Raw genomic sequence first — 14,824 nt, 5'->3', positions numbered from 1 at the left:
TTTCACACTGGGAGGTTGTGTGTGGTCATAATCCAAATAACCTACACGTGCCAGACTGAAAACTGGGGCAATTCAGAAGGCTTTATTGAATTAATGATGTGTGAGCTTTGGAGCTTTAGCCACACCTTTCTCCCACTTGCAAATCCTGTAATCTTGAAACTTTAAAAGTTTGGTTGGTGACCGTGTCTTATTCTAGACTGGGGATCAGGAAACTGCTCCAAAAATGCATGCCTCACAAGATGCACTCAAAGCCCTGCAAACCACACTTCTTCCTCCATTCAGAAAATGCAACTGTTTCTTCAAAATCAATCGATATGAAGCTCTGGAAGCATGCTCCCACCCGACAGTTTGAGCCAGTTTTATTTTGGGCTTTATATCCTAATTCTTAGCAAGTGGGGTTGCTCCAAGCATGGTGAAATGGAGATATAAAATACATTCATGAGCAACAACGCAGCTTGGTACTCAAGGCTGAAAGCCAAAACTCAGGAGCCCATGCAGGTGTCCCCAACTTTGCTTTGAGATGCAACTAAGGGCAGTCAGGTGATGCAGCCAGGGGGTGACTGTTAGGTGTTAAGACGTGGTTCGATGCATCGCACATAACCGGTAGAGCAAACACTAATGGCATGACAACTGGAATAATCTGAAACTTAACAACAAACAAAAACATACCATGAAACCATATTTGCACATGGATTGCACATTCCCATGGCACTTCCAAACTTTTGAAGGAGACAGACAGTGTTGTCACTAGACAGTGGGAATATTTGTACGGGGTATGGCTACTGGCAGCCCCTGCAGCAGGACTGCCCGGCTGATACACCAGTTGGACCCAGGCTGGGACAAATCAAACATGTCAGACGTGACGCGAAATGCAATGCTTGCATCTGGAGACTCACTGGGGGCTGGCAGGTAGCTCTTAGCAGCGCGACTCCCTTGCTGACTGACATTTTGCTCCACTAAGGATGGCAGAGTGCAGCCTTGCGCTGGCAAGCTGCATGGGAGGAGTCACCTTTCCCTTTGGTTTGTTTTAAATCAGTTGGAGTCTTCCCAATGGGCAGCACTGCACTTGCACAATTTAGGAACAAGAAAACGTTGTGAGAAGCAGTAGCTGTCTCACGTCTGCTATTTTCAAAGGGCATTAAAATGAAGTAGTGCTACAGCATTAACAGTGAATATTTAGCCACGTTTTGTCCTGTGAAGGGCTAGGACCCGTGCTGGTAGCATCTCATGAAAATCAACAAACTCCAAAGCTACAGACTGTTTTGACGGAGTGGATAATAGCAATAATATTCACACTGATTCAAACCCTCATCTCTGAAGTAGGTAGGGAACTTAGAATTCAAGTGCGTTAACCTCTGCTGCCCTCCTTTTTGCTGCAGCTGGCAGGGATGCACAGCTAACTGGGATCCTCGCCACCAGCCAGCCTAGGAGAGAACAGGTAGTGAGTGACCCGTTGTGTTTGCATACAGCAAGAAGGAAAAAGTCTGAAGCACAGGGCAGAAACACAGGCAATAGGCTGAAAGGAAGAATAGAGGAAAGGAAGAATAGCTCAACATTCAGTGGGGAGAACAGCGAAACAAGGGAGGAAGGAAGAAGTAAGAAACTCCAACACAAAAATGGAGAGAACAAAAGCAGAACGTATAACGTGGTAACAAGATAGAGAATGGTGCTGAAGAGAAACCCGAGCAATAAAGCGGCTACAGAGAGGGGCAGAGAGGAAAAAGAGAAAAAGCAGGGTAGCAGGGAAAACACTATTTTAAACTTTTATGCTAAGTTTCTGAACGCAAATGGCCACATTGGCATATTTTAAATGAGTATTTAATCAAGCACTAGGGTTCAGCACAAAAATAAATTTTAAAAGATTTTATCTTTTTTTAAACTAAAGCTAATTAACTAGTCTACATATTTTAAATGTAGCTGTGTTTCCTAGTTACTAAGAATTTTCCAGTTTCACTGCTTCTTTGAAGACACTTTTTTTTCATTATGTGCGTCCTTTTCCTTTCACTGTTGCTAGTACCATTACTGCTGCTGCTGAAGTGTACAGAAAGTTTCCAGCCTCCCGAAATGCTTTTGAGAAGCAAAAATAGCAACAAAAGTCAAAAAGTGATGAAGAAGCAACATTTAGGGCTCAAATTCCAGAAACCAAGCAGACTTTGTCCAAGCGAGTGATTTGTCCCATCCTGCGTGGTGTATGCAGCACACGCCGCAGCCTGACGTACGGTGAGAACACAGCCTGACCACTTAGCTCCCAGGGTCCTACCGATGGGACGGAGAGTTGCTGATGTCTCCTCTCACCTCCGCAGTTCAACCAAATGTAAGCTTACTGCCACCTCAGCTTCGCTGAGTGCTGGTTTCAGCCCCTAGCCAGCAGTCTGAGAGAAAATGCTTTGAAGTCCCCTGCAGACTTCAAGGAGCTTCTATCAGACTTGTTTTTCCCAATGCTTCATGTACTTTGTGATATAAGGAAAAAAAGCTGACTGCTACTTTATTAACACATAAAGGCTAGATACTCATCTGATCACCTAGCCTAATGGGCACAGTTTGAAGATTACTGAATTAAAACGAACGGGCTTCCACAGTGCCGCTGCTTTCTGAGCATCTCCAAGAGCTGTCTGCAGAGCAGCTGGACTTTGCACTTTGGGGCTGAGTGTCTACAGCAAGACAGACGCTATGCACATGTGTGGGGTTTTTCGGTGCTTTCCCAAAGACTGAACAATCAGCCTGCGGGACTGGTAAAAGCATACACCTATGTTTTTCTTAAGTTTTCATTTTCCACAGACACTCTGCTGATAATCCTTGGAGAAAAAAAAGCAGCCTGAATCAGAAGTAAAGCACCCCAAACCCTAAGCCCCAAAAATAAAGGTCTCTTTCTTCACAGCCTGGCTGTTGTCATCTGACGTTTCTGGCAACAGGCAGCTATTTTACCATCAAGAAAGTGGAAGTTTTAGTAAACATGCAACATAGCAGTCACTTACTGTGAATTCTCCAGTGACGGCATCAAACCCCACATGAATCGTGTGTTCAAAGTCTGAAGGAAGAGAGATCTCCGGACGTTCTTTCTCTTTCTTCTTGTTGGCTAGGGGCAAACCGTTAACATGCACTTATTTTCTGTACAGCTTTTCATTCAAAAAAATATCACAATCATGTGCACTCAAAACAGGGTTTTAAAACTGGGTAACAGTTCAAAGGTTACTTGACAATCAATACAACACCAGCCTGAACGTCAGCCCCTGCTTTGAGAAGGTCTAGAAGGTGATATTGGATTTTGGTTTTCTTCCAGTCGGTGTCACAGCTGCCAAAGCAAGGGAATTTAAGTTCACGAAGTAGTCTCCTTATGCCACCTCTACCCAGTACGACTTCTACTGTCAGTTCTTTTCTCCACCAAGTTTTCTTATCTAGCCACTGAATTCCTGTTTGACTTTGCTCTCCGGGCTCCTGCAGAAGTCTCCAGGACGTGCACGTGGGAGCCTGTCTGCACGCGTGTCTGTCCCACCATGCTCTGAACCTGATGAAGTCAGCCAGCTCAGAGGGGAGAGGTTTTAAAGATAACCAGGTTCCTAAAAGTCCTGTGAAAACAGGCAGGGTGTTTGGCAAACTCCCAAACACAGCTGAAGGTAGCATAAACCTGCGTTCAGATCCCCATTCTGCTGACAAGCACTTGAATTATTTGGCTTCCCTGGAGCACCCACACGCTCCGGGAGAGACCACCATGTGGCTGAACAATCCCGTGCACAGCATCTGTGGGATCCTCCTTAGTGCCAGGGGTGTAACAGCTGAGGGGGAAGCTGCTGTTCTACCAAACACATTTGTCATCTCAGTGACAAAATTACATCCTAGTGATGGGAACGGAGCAAATATTACAGTGTCCACTTGTAGGATGGGAAAGTTAGAAATGCAAACTCAGGAAATAAGACACATGCAAAATTCTCATGACGCATGCATGCAAAAAATAATTAAAAAAATGGCATCATCTTACGTCTATAAATTGAGCACCCTGCACCTCAGGGTCCTGTCTTTCCTCTGCCATCCTTCTATTCATCTCATGTATCCCTGTTGTAGGTATCCTCATTACAGCCCTGAGCAGCTTGTTCTGTAGGTCTGGTGAAATAGGACTTCGTGCTAACAACTGAGCAACCCAGAGCTGTACAAGATGTTTATACTGTGCTTATCTCGATGGACCCTCCATCAGGATCTCTAAATGCCACTGCGTGACCATTTATTATTAACGGTAATAGGAAAATGACGACGTGTGCCACAGTTACACATCAGCAGGAGGGAAAGGAGCAATTGCTCAGTTCCCATCTTTACCTTCGATATTCCCTCCATGCAGTGCCAGTGCCAGCCCTGCTCTGCACATTGAAAGAGCTGGAGGAAGACAATGCTGCAAGCTCCATCACAAGCTTCCCCTTTACACCGCTGTCAGCCATGACAGAGCTTTGCAAAACCTATCTTCTGTCACATCAGCCTTCGCTGCTCACGGACTCGTAATCAGCCCGTGTTTTAGCATTACATCTGCCCACTCCATGAGCTCCCCCAGGCGCCTCACCCATGGGCTGAGCTCCCAGCACAGCAGCACCCTTCCTCTGCCTCTGCTCCCAGACAGCACGGCTCCCCGCAGCAAGCCACTCCGAGTCGTGTTTTATCTTATAAAGGAAAGCTTCTCCTGCCTCATTTTTCTTCTTCTACCTTGCAGCCTCGTTTAGCTGGAAGATGGTCTGCTCCTCCTAATTAAAATCCAGTGTACTTGGGATGTTTCTAATTCTTTCCCTGCGCTGTTGCATTCATCCTCATTAAATAATTAACTGCCACCTTTCGGCTGTACTGCAGCCCCCTACACAATGTTCACTGATGAATTATTTTCACTTGGCATTCAATAAGGATAGCAGCAACGTATCACATATGAATGCAGAGGCTTTTTGCCTTCTTTTATCTCTAAGGTGGCATTGCTTTAATTTTCAGGATAAATGTTGCCAGTTAGAAGATGCCATCTTTGTTCAGCACACCTAACTTTTTGGTGTAGATAACGCTGCCTTCTCCTTACCTCATCATTTGCAAGCAAATGCGGTGAAAACTAGATCTAAAGGGTCAACAAATTCAGTTTAAAGCAACAGTCAAATCTGTGTGTGAAACAAGGTATTAGAGAAAACGTTCCAGCAGCAGCAGCACTCGGCCTTTCCAGGCCCCTCCTGCGGGGACAAGCATCCCAGGCCCGTCCTCACCGTTTGGCTCCTCTGTTTCACAGGGCTCTGCTATGCAGATGTGGTGTAAACTACACACAGAATTAAATGTCTCCTCGCAGCCCCGCCAGCAGCCTGATCCTCTTCTTTCTCCTCCACTGATCTGAAACACCTGGAGCTTCACTCCTTTCCTCTGTCCTTTCTCTGGACAGGAGGCATCGAGATGACTTCAGGTCAGACTCCCTCCACCCAGCACCTTCTCTGGGAGCGATGTTACTCCCAGTGATCCTTACACAGACGTACCTCTGGAGGTGAAAGGAGGATCTGAGCCGTGCCGGGCCTGCCCCCTCTGACTGCCTTAGGTTCAGTGCTCTGCAGGGTTCAGACTCGACATTAATTTATTGCACAGCAGTCGCAGGGGGGTTGGAAGAGCAAGGCTGGATGCAAACCGCTGGGAGAGCACGAGCCATTGCCTTCTGTTCTCAGGCCTCCTGAGGCAACAGCACTTTGCTGAAAGGAAACACCGTGGTCCCACCACCATCACTACCTCCAAAGAAAACGGCCCACATCACAGCGTCGGCACGGGACATGGGGAATGGGTTCGATTCCTTGCTCCACACACAGATCCCAGGTGACACCAGGAATGTATTTCAGTATTCCTGCCCCAGGGAACGGGGTGCCTTCCCCAGCGAGGGGGCGAGAGGAGCTGTACCAAGGGATGGGAGGAGATCAGGTGTGACTTCAGTGGCTTGCTTTGACTGGACAAACACAGGCGGGCCCTGCACAGTCATCAGTGGCTTACCAAAGCAAGGTTTTATACGCAGAAGTGCTCAGACCCTACCTGAAAACCAAGGTATTACACTCCGGGAGCACGAACAGTGGGGGCCCCTGAGCGCAGCAGTGCCAGCACAAACCCCTGCCTGGGAAGGAGCACAGCACCACCTCCATCCTCGCATCCCTGCTGTCTGGGGAGCAAACGAAAGGCAACACAGCTCCTGCAGCTTTGGGCACGAACACCCTGCCACGGTGTTTTCATGTTCTGTGAGCTCACACCAGCAGCAGGCTATCCCTATAAATCTGCAAGGCTGCAAAGCGTTGCACCCAGGGCGAGCAGCCGTCTTCATCACCTTCTGTGTTTATAAGCAGGACTCTGCAGACTCACAGACACGTTTTTGAAAGCACGCATTCGCCAGCTGATGCCCTGACCCAGAAGCCAACCATGAGATGAAACCACCTCAAGGAGCTTGACCAGCCCAGTTAAATTTCCTCCATTTATTATTTCACCCAACAAAATTAAGCTATAACTCTTAGCTTTCTTTCCCTCCCAGCCACATTTAAAACTATGACTCTTCCATGCTTCCTAAGACTGCTCTGTCTGATAGTTAATTACGTCTATTTTTAATGTCACTGCCCATTTCCAGGAGGGGACGTTTCTGGATCTCCCTGTTTCTGCACACATTTCGCACTGCACCTCCTGCTTTAGAGCCATGCCCTCGGAGAGGCACAAACCACCCTGCCAGCGGCCAGGGGAAGACGTGACCCGAGCCATTCTGGGAATCAAACCAGCAGGGATGGATTTTAAATCTGGCCTTTAAAAAGCATCCATTGAAAATTCATTTTGTTCCCAGAAGGAAACATTTGGGGAAGTGCTCTGCAGGGTGAACCTGACAGATCTGCCTGAGGCGTGGTCCAGCAGGTCACCGATGGCCGGGGTCTGTGAGTACACCTGGATTTACCCAGCCCCACGGCCTGCTCAGAGCTGGCCACCTGGAGCAGCTGCCCAGGACTGCGTCCAGCTGAACACCCCCGAGGATGGAGATTTCACAGCCTCTCTAGGCAACTTGTTTCAGTGTTCAACCATAACCACAGTTAAACAACAACAACAACAAAAAAATGTTTTGCTTAAATTGTAAATTTCAACCCCAAATTCCCTGTATTTGTTTGTTCATGCTGCCTCCTGTACTGCACTGGGCACAACAGACGAGGTCCCCGTGTTTTTTCCTCTGAAGTGCTTTCCAGCTGGGTGACCCCAGTGCGTACTGGTGCACGGGGCTGTTCCTGCCCAGATGCAGCCCTCTGCGTCTCCCTTCCTTGACTTTCACAAGGTTCCTGTCCGTCCATTTCTCCAGGCCGTTGAGGTTTCTGCGCCACACCATCTGCTGTGTCAATCACTCCTCCCAGTTTTCCATCACCCGCACACCGGCTGAGTAAGCTGCAGCCTGTCCCATCACCCCGCTCATCACTGAAGCGGTCAGACGCTGCTGGCCCCAGTGTTCAGCTCCTGGGCTACTCTGCGAATGACTGGCCTCCAGCGGGATTTCACGGCGCTGATCCTAACGCTTTGTGACCAGCATTTCAACCAGTTTGCAGTTCACCTCACTGTCCACTCACCTACATTGTGCTTCAGCAGATTTTCTCCAAGGATGTACCAAGGGAGGCTGTGTTAGCACCTCACTCGAGAAAATACCCACTGCTCTCCCTGCACCACCAAGCCTGTCATCCCGAGGTAGAAGGCTGTCAGGATGGTTAACCATGACTTCCCCTTTGTAAATCCATGCTGACTACTTCTGGCCACAGAAGTAGTGTCCTTTATTGGTTTGGAAATGGTTTCCAGGAAGATTTGCTCCGCTAACTTCCCAGGCACCAAGGTGAGGCTGACTGGCACGTGCTTCCCTGGATCCTCCTTCTGGAGGACAGAAGGGCCCATCACTTTTTTTCCAGTTGTCAGGCAACTCATCCAATCACCATGACCTTTCAAAAATAATCAAGTGCCTTGCAATGCCATCAGTCAGCTCCCTCAGCACTCACGGGTGCTGCCCATCAGGTCCCATGACATTAAAAAAGAGGATTAAGTTTCCTTGGTTCTGCAAATACATTAACTCAAGACTTACCCCATTCCGCCAATGCATTTTAAAGAATGCAACTGAAATGCTGTTTAAAAGATTCTCTCCATGACCACAACCATCAGGTTTTAAAACAAAGCCATTCTGCATCATCTATCACTGCAGAAGTGACAAGCACGAAAAGCCTTGCTCCTGTTCATGGAATGCAAGTGTATTAAAAAAAAAGTGTCAGGCATATTGCCTTCGCACTTCTGCAAATGTGTTTTGCAAAGCACGCAACTTCAGCTGTTTTTACTGCAAACCCAAAGCGAAACCCAAAGAAAAGGATTCCCCAACTTAACTGTAGAGGTATTTTTAAAAGGCAAGTTGCACAACGTGCGTGCATGTTTTACTGGCTTCCCAAAGACAAGAAGTAACTGACTGAACACCTCCTCCTCTTTTGAAACATGTTACTAGAGTAATTGGAACAGAAGGCTTTGGAAGGACTTTTAATTACCATGTTCTGCAACTGAAACAGAAAGAAAACAGAGGCAGAAAGTAAACACAGCAACCGACAGAAAGCAAGACAAAGGTGGAGCCACCCGTTCGCACTGCTGATACTTTACTTTTATCCCCTCCTCCTGGGAAGATGGAGCGCAGCCTGGCTTTCTTGTTCTTCTCCTCAGGGGCCATGGGGAGCGGTTTTGAACTGTGGTTTAGTGCTGAAGAATCGCGATTGTTGCTGTTCATTCTCAACGGTGGGGCTGGAGGTTTCTCTTCAATATCCAGACTATCGGACATCTTCAGCAGCCCTCACAGCCTCCTGCAAAAGCAGAACAGAAAGCATGCCTGTCAAGGGAGGATGCCAAGGCCGGTGTCCTGGGGAGGAGAGGAAAGAAAAAAGCCTTCTGCTGGAATAAGGAAGCCTGTCTGCTAGAGGGTTGCTCTGAATAAGGTTACTGTGTTTGCTATAAATACATGCAGTGACTAATTCCTAAAAATCATTGTACCACTTCAAAAATAAAGCTTTTTTTTATCCTTCATAAAGTCTTTTTTTTTTTTTTTTTTTTTTTTTTTAATATTTACAACTTTTTTTTTATGCAGTTATTTACAAACCAAACCTTCCTCTAGAACCAGACCTCCAAAGCCAAGTTCACATGACTTACTAAAACTGTCTTGTACTAGCGGACCACTTGTCTGATGTAAGAAAGAGGGTGGATGCTGGGCTGGTATAGATAGCAAGCATTAAGATCTGTTCCCTCCCCACTTTGTGTTTGCAGAGGGTTTACTCTTGAGAGTGGGGCGTTTCAAAAGGAACCATCTTGCCAAAGGAAATTTATTCAGAAGCACCGATTAAAAATATTTTTGCACATAAAAATGAGCAAAGCATTGGCTTTAAAATCAGTCAAAACCTAAGCAGGAAAATGATCACACCCTGAAAACATTCAAGTCTTCCTCTTTCTGTCCTGTTCCCACACGGGTACTGCAGGGTTGTTTGTGGCACAGCTTTGAGCACAGCACCATAAAGTCCTGAGCATGGTACACCATAAGGAAGGGATATGCACAGCCTTCTGTTGACCCCCTGAGAACAGGGTTACTGATCTAAGGAAAAAAAAAAAAAAACACCCAGAAATCGTTATACAAGATTTGCAAGGTGGGGAAACACAATGCAGGTACTGCTTTTGAAATTCCTGATCTTTCCAGTGTATCCTAAATATTAAAATTCAAGCCTGGATTAGCCAGCTGGTTTAACAAACAACCAGTGCTTGGTAAAATGAACTCCGACTGTTTTAAGACCTGAAAATAGAGTATGATTTCAAACAGATCAGATGTGATGTGGGCTCTAGTGCATATTTTTAAAGGTTACAATTCTCCAAGCACCTTGCCTTCCAACCCCTCCAAAATGAATGTAGCTCCATTTAAGGAAGGCACATGTAGGCCACTGTGCTTGTCGGATGGATCCTCCCGTGTGCTGATTCACAGATAACACGTTAGTGCAGTCAGCAGCTCCTCTCTTCAATCTGAGATGAGGCAACTCATGTTTTTAGCTGCAGAAGTCATAGCTTTCTTCAGGAGCATCAGCCAAAGACAGTGACTGTCACACAACAAGGTCCTGCATCTCGATAGGTAGCAGCACTGCTGTGCTCACTTCAGTCAGGTAAAGCTGCCTCATTTTATTTTTTTTTTAATTATTATTATTATTTTTTTTTCCACAACTGAGGTTAAAGCTCTCTAGAATAGCATTTACTTTGATACAGCTGAAATTTTGCCAGGATTTCCGTCGGATATATTAATAGGGGATAATCAAACCCACGTTGCCTTACTTGAGAATTCCTTCCGTATAAACACTAAATGACCAACTGAAAAATGGAGAGGTTTACTCTAGCCTGTTTTTCATGATGACGTGGGCATTTTAGTCTTTGTTACCATTTTCAAATTACTACACATAAACCAATCATTTTATTTTATTTTTTTTGAACTACTGTATTTATGTTTTTAATTTCTAGACAAGAACCCATAATGACAGATCTGGGATTCAAAGCATCTGCCTAATGATAAGAACAATACAGGAAACATGCTCCTCACATCTCCGTCTTGCACTAGTCCCTGGGTCTACAAAGCTGGGCTTCTGAACGTCTTGATCCCCAAGGGACCCCAGGCTCTGTCCCCAAGGTCACACAATTGATAACCCCAGCACAAGCTGGTCCAGCCCTCTCCCCAGCACGCACAGCACAAAGCAGGGATCCCGAGGTCTCGATTCACCAACACATACCTAAAGACATCACCAACGCCCATCTGCTCACCGCCCTTGGGGGAACAGTTTGTATGAGCACTCTTCCCAGCTGACTTCATCAACTGGTTTGTGTTCAATTAGTGATCTGAGTTAACTGGGCAGGCCTTGCCCTCAGAGAGTTCGGGAGACCTCAAAGAATTGCTCCACTGGCAGATCAACAAAGTGTTCACAAGCCAGAGGGGATGTCTACCACTGGTCTCAAGGCCGCTGCGGACTGCTAGCCCTTACCTCCAGCTGAGTTTTCACCTCCACGAGAGGTGAGGCTGAACCTCAGGCACCCACCGACCAGCTGGTGGTCCCCAGAGCCTCGCCTTCGTGCCTGGAAGCGTGGAAGAGATCACGCACCCTAAGCTAACCAAGTTGTGTGCTGGAGGCAGCTGGCAGACAGAAAGATGCTTTTGTCGCTTGGAACACATCACTGGGAAAGCACAGAAGCAACGGGCACAGAAAATCCTGGTCCACTGGCATGTGTCGGGTCCCCACAAGAGGGCTCTGCCGACACAGCCCAGCCACCCAGGTAGAGACCTACTGGGAGACTGGCTGTGATGGCAGAGGAATAGGGCTCAGCTGCCTATGGCAGCACATATGTGGGCAACAACGTGCTTTGTACCATCAGGGAGTAGCAAGAGTTATGCCTAGGCGAGGGTTTGTGCCGATCTGGTTTTCAAGTACAGACTAGCCTACTTACCTGGAGAACTAAACGCTTCTGTAGATTTAGGTCAAACAGTTAACGTTAATGATCTTTGTGATTTTATCCTGAAATGCATGAGAGTTTCCAGTAACGAGGAAAAAAGAGCCAGCATTGAAAAGGACTGAAGGTAGGGAGGACTGCCCAGCAGAGCCATGGTGCTCCAGAAAGCCCTTTGCCAGCAAGGCTCTGCATCCGCAGCATCTTCCAGCCTGCACCATCGCCGTGCTCTGAGCAGGCAGACGTCCTGCAGCCATGCCACTGGGATGCTTTTCTTTTCTCTCCCAACACCAAGCAATCCCCACAGGCTTTTATTTGCTCTTTAACCCACCTACAAATACTTCTCCGGTGCCAAAGACAGCCTTCGCTCCCCAAGATCATCAGCGTGAGGGCAACCACAGAAGCAGCAAAGCACGTCTTCAGCTTGTTATCAAAAGCAAGACATTTATTCTGTGAAGTCTATTATCTGGCACAAAGCTTCAGCTGCCCTCAGAATGGGACAACTGTATCCGTCACTGTATCTGTTTGTAAACAATGCCAGTCTGCTGAAATAGGTCCTCCCATGGGATTTCGTTCCACAAAGAATACCATTAACGGTTTCTGGCCCAATTTGCCTATGATGTAATTATTTCCAAGATCTTGAAAGGAACACTATATTTTGTTCAGAGCTGTTTCAGGCTCAGTTTCAAGAACTGTACAAAGCTCTTTTATTCACATCTAAACCAGAAGAAAGAAGAGGGGGGAAGATAGCCTGAAAGGTTTAACGGTTGATATTAACTTCCTAAAGCTGGTCTAAAGGAAAACTAAAGCAAACCACAAAGCAATACACACTGAGAGACTTACAATTTATGGTTTTCCTGATCAGAGCCCATCTGCTCTTCCATTCATTCTAATTTTGAGAATTTCCATACACCAGTGCATCATAGCACAATAAGATACACTGTCATATTTAGTGTTTTGTACTGATTTGCTCCAACTTTGAGAAAACCTGCAAAGATGGAGGGCCAAGGAGCATAGAAGCAGCACATAATACACTGAAGACCTTCTTCTAAGAAGCTATTGAAAGCAAGCTTCTAGGCAAGACAAAGAAAGAAAGAGAAAACTCAACCTCCCACCTGTATCAGAATTGCAAATTCTAGGAGAACAATGCTGAATTTGTAGAGTAAGGTACTCCACACCCAAAAGATTGCAAAACCCACAAGGCTGACTGAAGGGAAAGGAGCCCAGGGTCTCTGAGCTAATATTCCACAACTCTTGCAAATCCAGGGAGCCATCACGGTGTTGGTTTTCACTCGTGTCACATTTTTTAGAATCCTCCTGCAGCCCTAGGGAGGAAATTTAAAATAAAAACAGCACTGAGACTGCAGAACAGTTCTGTGGAGGAGTCTGCGAGGGCCTGGCAAAACCTCCCAGCAGACCTGTGAAACACTGCACTCTGCTTCTGAGGGCTGTGACAGCACACCTCCCTGAGCACTTTGCCATCCCGTGCCAGAGCTGCAGCAGCCACCCTGGTTGTCCTCAGGGACAGCTTTTGGAAGGGTCCAGCTCATGCTTGCCACAAGGGTGGAGTGCACAATCATCAGGATTTTCTCACCTCGTTCTTCTAAGACCCCATCAGAGCAGCCAAGGTGGTGCTGGCAACCCTTTTAAAATAAACTGGTAAGACAGTAACATGCAAAGGCGGATGCCCAACACCTATGTCCAGAGAAGGCTCCTTACAACAGCCAAAGGCTTTAAGGGAGTACTTACGGAAGCAGACTATTCTACTGAAAACACAGCAACAAAAACATATTCAAGTACGTTAGCTAGGGCTTCATGGCCAAGTGGCAAAACTGAAATTAAATTCGCAACCAGGTTGGTGACTTCAACACAACTATTACAGGGTCAGGGAACAAATTCAATGTCCCTTTCATTCCACCCCACCCCTTCCTACCGTCAGTTTTGTAAGGGTAAAGACAAACACGGACTTTAAATACAGGGCATTCAGCTTCTCCATGACTCAATTCCCCCTCTGCAAAAACCTGTCTTAGAATATTTTTTGCATCCAGTTCTTGTCAAGCTATGGAAAGGAGATGAAGATACTTAACGCACCCAAATGCCTTCAGAACACCACACACACACACACAAAATTGGTTCAATTCAGTTCAAGTTCAGAGCAAAATCTCGTGCTGGGCCTTTATCCCAGTCAGCTCTTCACCCGCGTGTATCTGGGGAATACTGTTTGCAGATAGGTCTTGAATAGCTTTCTTAGGTTAGTCACGTTATTTCCAAGTCTGCAGCATTCAGACATGACTGGTTCCAATTAAAACTCACAAAGAGCATCCTGTTTGCAGAGACACTGGGGTTCATTTTCAAAGCCTCAGAGATACTATTGCAGCTTGTGATGCAGCAAAACTGTTTCTAAGATCCCTCGACTGGAAGGAGCCATGCCAATATTCAGGCAGTAGCTTTGCAAATGTAACTTGAAGACGCAATGCTCTTTTTTTCCCCAGAGCTCTTTGTTTATAAATATACTTCCTGCAAAAAGCGATTTTATTACTTAGCTGTATGGGCCAAAGTCTGCTCCCAGCAATAGGCATCCGTTTCCCAGAAATCAATGGTGTTGTAACCGAGAAGGATTCTTTCTAGGTACTGAGTACCAAGATACTCTGTTAAATATTAGCTGAAGGTATTTACACAGTACTTTCCAGTGCAGTTGCTGGAGGCCTGTATCTGTTTTTCTCCATCCACGTGTTCATTTGCAGCCCTTTTAAAGCTCATTTGGAAGCGCAGCTGGTGAGCTGCACAGAGCAGATGCAGTCAGAGTTTCACTACTGCCACGTGAGAGGCTTGCTGCCTTCTCCCCAAAATGTGGGTAGGGTGAAGTATGGCCCTGAGGTGTTTCTGACAAGGGCCACCATGCTCGGCATCAGCCAAGGCAGGGCTGTTGGCCAGGGCCTACCACGCACAGGTGCCATGGGACAGCAGTTCCTCGCCTCTGCTAACTGCCCTGAAAAACGGCAGTGTTCACACAAACTATGGGGGGAATTACAGCCCTAGAAACCCTAAAAGAAATGCCTCACTGCCATACTGCCTTTCACAGGACTGTCTCAAAGCACAATACACACATTTGCCAACTAGGCCTCTGCGCTCCCCTCACAGGCAGGTAAACAAGCGCTGGGCTGAGAAAATTATTCAAACGCAGTAATTTCTTTGATGAATGTACTCCCTGCTTCTGTTTGCAAACACCCTGTATGCAGCTTATGATTTCCTCCAGTATATTCAGAAGTTACTCTCTGAAACTTGTGACAAGTGACTCCTGGCCTCTGAACAGGCCCGCATAAGCAGCTTGCTGTATGCAGGC

General features: G+C 46.6%; 1 protein-coding gene across 1 annotated transcript in view; it reads right to left on the bottom strand.

Annotated features, from left to right (window-relative positions):
* The window catches only part of PAK3 (p21 (RAC1) activated kinase 3), a 70,262-nt gene that overhangs the window by 32,876 nt on the left and 22,562 nt on the right, over positions 1-14,824 (bottom strand). Inside the window, exons 2-3 of the mRNA XM_084294158.1 lie at positions 8,626-8,822; positions 2,976-3,076 (exon numbers count right to left, since the gene is read on the bottom strand). Of these exons, the coding sequence (XP_084150284.1) occupies positions 2,976-3,076; positions 8,626-8,800 (276 nt within the window). The 5' untranslated portion in view covers positions 8,801-8,822. The remainder of the gene's footprint in view (positions 1-2,975; positions 3,077-8,625; positions 8,823-14,824) is intronic.

This window comes from Netta rufina (assembly GCF_964035555.1).
Source record: "Netta rufina genome assembly, chromosome: 12".
NCBI lineage: Eukaryota > Metazoa > Chordata > Aves > Anseriformes > Anatidae > Netta > Netta rufina.
This window is presented reverse-complemented; position numbering and strand designations above follow the sequence as displayed.